The sequence below is a fragment of the Eimeria acervulina genome, genomic scaffold, assembly GCF_000499425.1.
Source record: "Eimeria acervulina Houghton genomic scaffold, Eah_scaff1753, whole genome shotgun sequence".
Lineage (NCBI taxonomy): Eukaryota > Apicomplexa > Conoidasida > Eucoccidiorida > Eimeriidae > Eimeria > Eimeria acervulina.
In genome coordinates this window covers 526-3,521 of record NW_013550127.1, presented here as the reverse complement: position 1 = coordinate 3,521, position 2,996 = coordinate 526, and the positions used below count along the sequence as shown (strand labels likewise).

At 26.5% G+C, this 2,996-nt stretch overlaps 1 protein-coding gene across 1 annotated transcript in view; it reads right to left on the bottom strand.

Moving 5' to 3' along the window:
* Positions 1-1,226: 1,226 nt before the first annotated feature.
* Positions 1,227-2,996, bottom strand: part of EAH_00062880 (uridine phosphorylase, putative) — a gene marked incomplete at both ends in the record, with an annotated part of 2,056 nt that continues 286 nt past the window's right edge. The window contains 3 exons of the mRNA XM_013396864.1: positions 1,227-1,298; positions 1,645-1,872; positions 2,431-2,620. Of these exons, the coding sequence (XP_013252318.1) occupies positions 1,227-1,298; positions 1,645-1,872; positions 2,431-2,620 (490 nt within the window). The remainder of the gene's footprint in view (positions 1,299-1,644; positions 1,873-2,430; positions 2,621-2,996) is intronic.

Sequence of the window (2,996 nt, the reverse complement as noted above, 5' to 3'; positions counted from 1 at the left end):
AACTAATTAATCTATTTAATTAACCTAATTAATTAAACTAATTTAATTAATTAATTTATTAGTAGTCAGCTTCCATGCTGATTATTAATTCAGCAGATAAATTTATTGTAAATTTCAACAATCGAATTAATTATTAATCGACTAGCGGCATATTAAAACAATTAAATTAATTAATGGACAATTAAATTAAACCCAATTAATTATTTTATAACTGAAACAATCAAAAGAATTAACAAACAACAGACTAAAACAATCGACAGGCTATTGAAAAGAAATAAATAAATTATTTATAACTAATTAAAATCGCCGCCAACCCAAAAAATGAAAATCAACTCAACTAATTAATAACTGAATAAACAAACTAACTAAGAAGTCAAACACTTTCTATATACTATTATATATAATATAGTATATATAATATATATTATATATTATAGATTGTAGATTATATATTATATATGTTACATATTAAATATTATATACTATATATTATATATATATTTATAAGTGTATATACTATAAAATATGAAATATATTATAATATCTAACTGAATGCTTTAACTGTCTACAGAAGAAACTTGTAAAATGTGCTGCATAACCTACAAAAGACCCGAAGGCATTGCTCCTGCCTCTTGGTAAGAAGTTAACTGCAATAAATAAAAAAATAAAGTCAATAAAAAAGAAGAAAAGTGAATATAAACAAATGATGAGGGTGAACAAATGAATAAAATGAACATATATAAAGGCGTGTAAAAGTAAAAGCAATTCGAAAAACAAATTAACCCTTTAAACATAATAAAGGGGTTATGCATGTAAACAAATTAACAGAGAAACGCTCGTCTCTGCTTCAGGTTCACATTAATCAATGAATGCCAATCACTGTGCAAAACGCAGAGAAGCCGCTTCGCCCAAACTCTGTTGGGTTGACAGCCGAAAACAAAATCAAAGAAAGAAAAAAAACATTCATTAAAAAAAATAAACAAATTAATTTACTTAATTTAAACCCCCTCCCTTATACACTCTTCTGGTGTTGTAAACTACAGAAAGACAAACTGCAGCCATCATATAATATTGCTATTCTTTGTTTTCTAATTGTTTACCCTTAATAAATAGGGCGGGGCATCATTTGTATGTATTTCTTTATTCTAATAGCAACTCTCTTCGTTTGCACTATTGCTTCATCTTGTCTATCAATATGAAGACAAGACAAACAAAAACAATAATAGTTACAGAGGCAGCGATATCAACGCATCCAACGCAGCCCCTGCCGCAGCCAAAACTGTTTGCTTCGTCGACTCCTGAACAAACACATTCAATATATACATATATATATATATATATATCTACATATATCTATATATATAAATATACATATATATGAATATTCATATTATGTATATAGAGCAGGTATAAATAGATAGTTAGGAAGTCTATAAATATATATACATGTATATATGCATGTATATATATATGGATATGTATATATATATATATAATATAGAAAGACAACGTATAAATAGATAGTTAGGAAGTCTATTAACTATCCGCATTAGAAGCCAAAGCATGCGTAAGAAGGAGTAAAGAGAATAGACAAGAATAAGAATGTGTTTAAATGAAAGATAAACAAGCAAAGAAAATCTTCACCTCGCTTTGTCTTGTTAAGTGCGCCGGGGTGCTCGGATCAACTCTGTTAACAACTCCTAAACAAACTGAGGCAGCTCTGGTCTTTGTTTTCTTTGGGTTTGCATCTGTTCGTTGTTTGCAAAGGTGATATAATTGATGCGACTCCATCTCGCACCCTATTACTCCTAAATCAACAAAAGTGTCGACTAACGATTTGTTTTCGTCAGAAAAATCAGGGAAACGCCGACCCTGAAACAAACAAATACACAAAAAAACCTATTCATACAAATATAAATACTTGCATAAAGACATATTCTAAGTATATGCATGCATATATATATATATATATATATATATATATAAAGCTACATATATATATATATATATATGATACATGAATAGACAAGTACTAAATAAATACGAACAGAAACACAAAATTGCGTTCATCACATGAAAGGCACAAAAACAAAAATAAATAAATACAACTAAACAATTTGTTTCGTGATGTCTTCTCTATGCACATTAGGAAAATATCTAAATAAAATACATAGAGTAGAAATCCATTTAATAAAGAAGTTGAATAAAACCCAGATGAATAAAATGACTAAAAAAACAGAATAATAAATAAGCAGACTAAATAAAACAAACAGAGGACAAAAACGAAAAAAACTAAATAACAAAACGAATAAAACAAATAAACAAAACAGACAAAACAAATAAAATAAACAAACAAAACAAATGAAACAAATAAAATGAATAAAAGATAAAAGCAGAATAAATAAATAAATAAATAAATAAACCACATACCTGGCAGCTATAGAAAGTCTCTGCACTAATTGCGGGTCCTTTGAGCACAACAACATCATCTTTCTTTCCTAAATTACTTTTTATTTTTTCAATTAGTTCTTCATCGCCTTTTACAGGCCCAGAGATAAGATAAGGAGAGTCAGAAAAAGAGCTTCCTTCTGTTACATTACCATCAAAATAAGAGTAATTCCTATGAACATTTTCACACAAAATATATTATATTATTTAGTTAAATGTCTATTTTTATTTGTATGCTTGGGTCTGTTTATCTACTTCATTCACTTGTGTTTTTAATCTTTACATATTTATTACTTAATCCTTTAAACAAAACAAATAATACCGTATAGATACTCTATATATTATATATCCTATATATACTGCATAATTTATATATATATATATATATTTATTTATATTACTAGTGTCTGTATGCATACAATATACAGAACTATCAATGAAACAAAAACAAATATATACATACATACATTCATATATATATGAATATATATGCATATATAATATAACATATACGTATATAAATATATATATATATATATATATATATA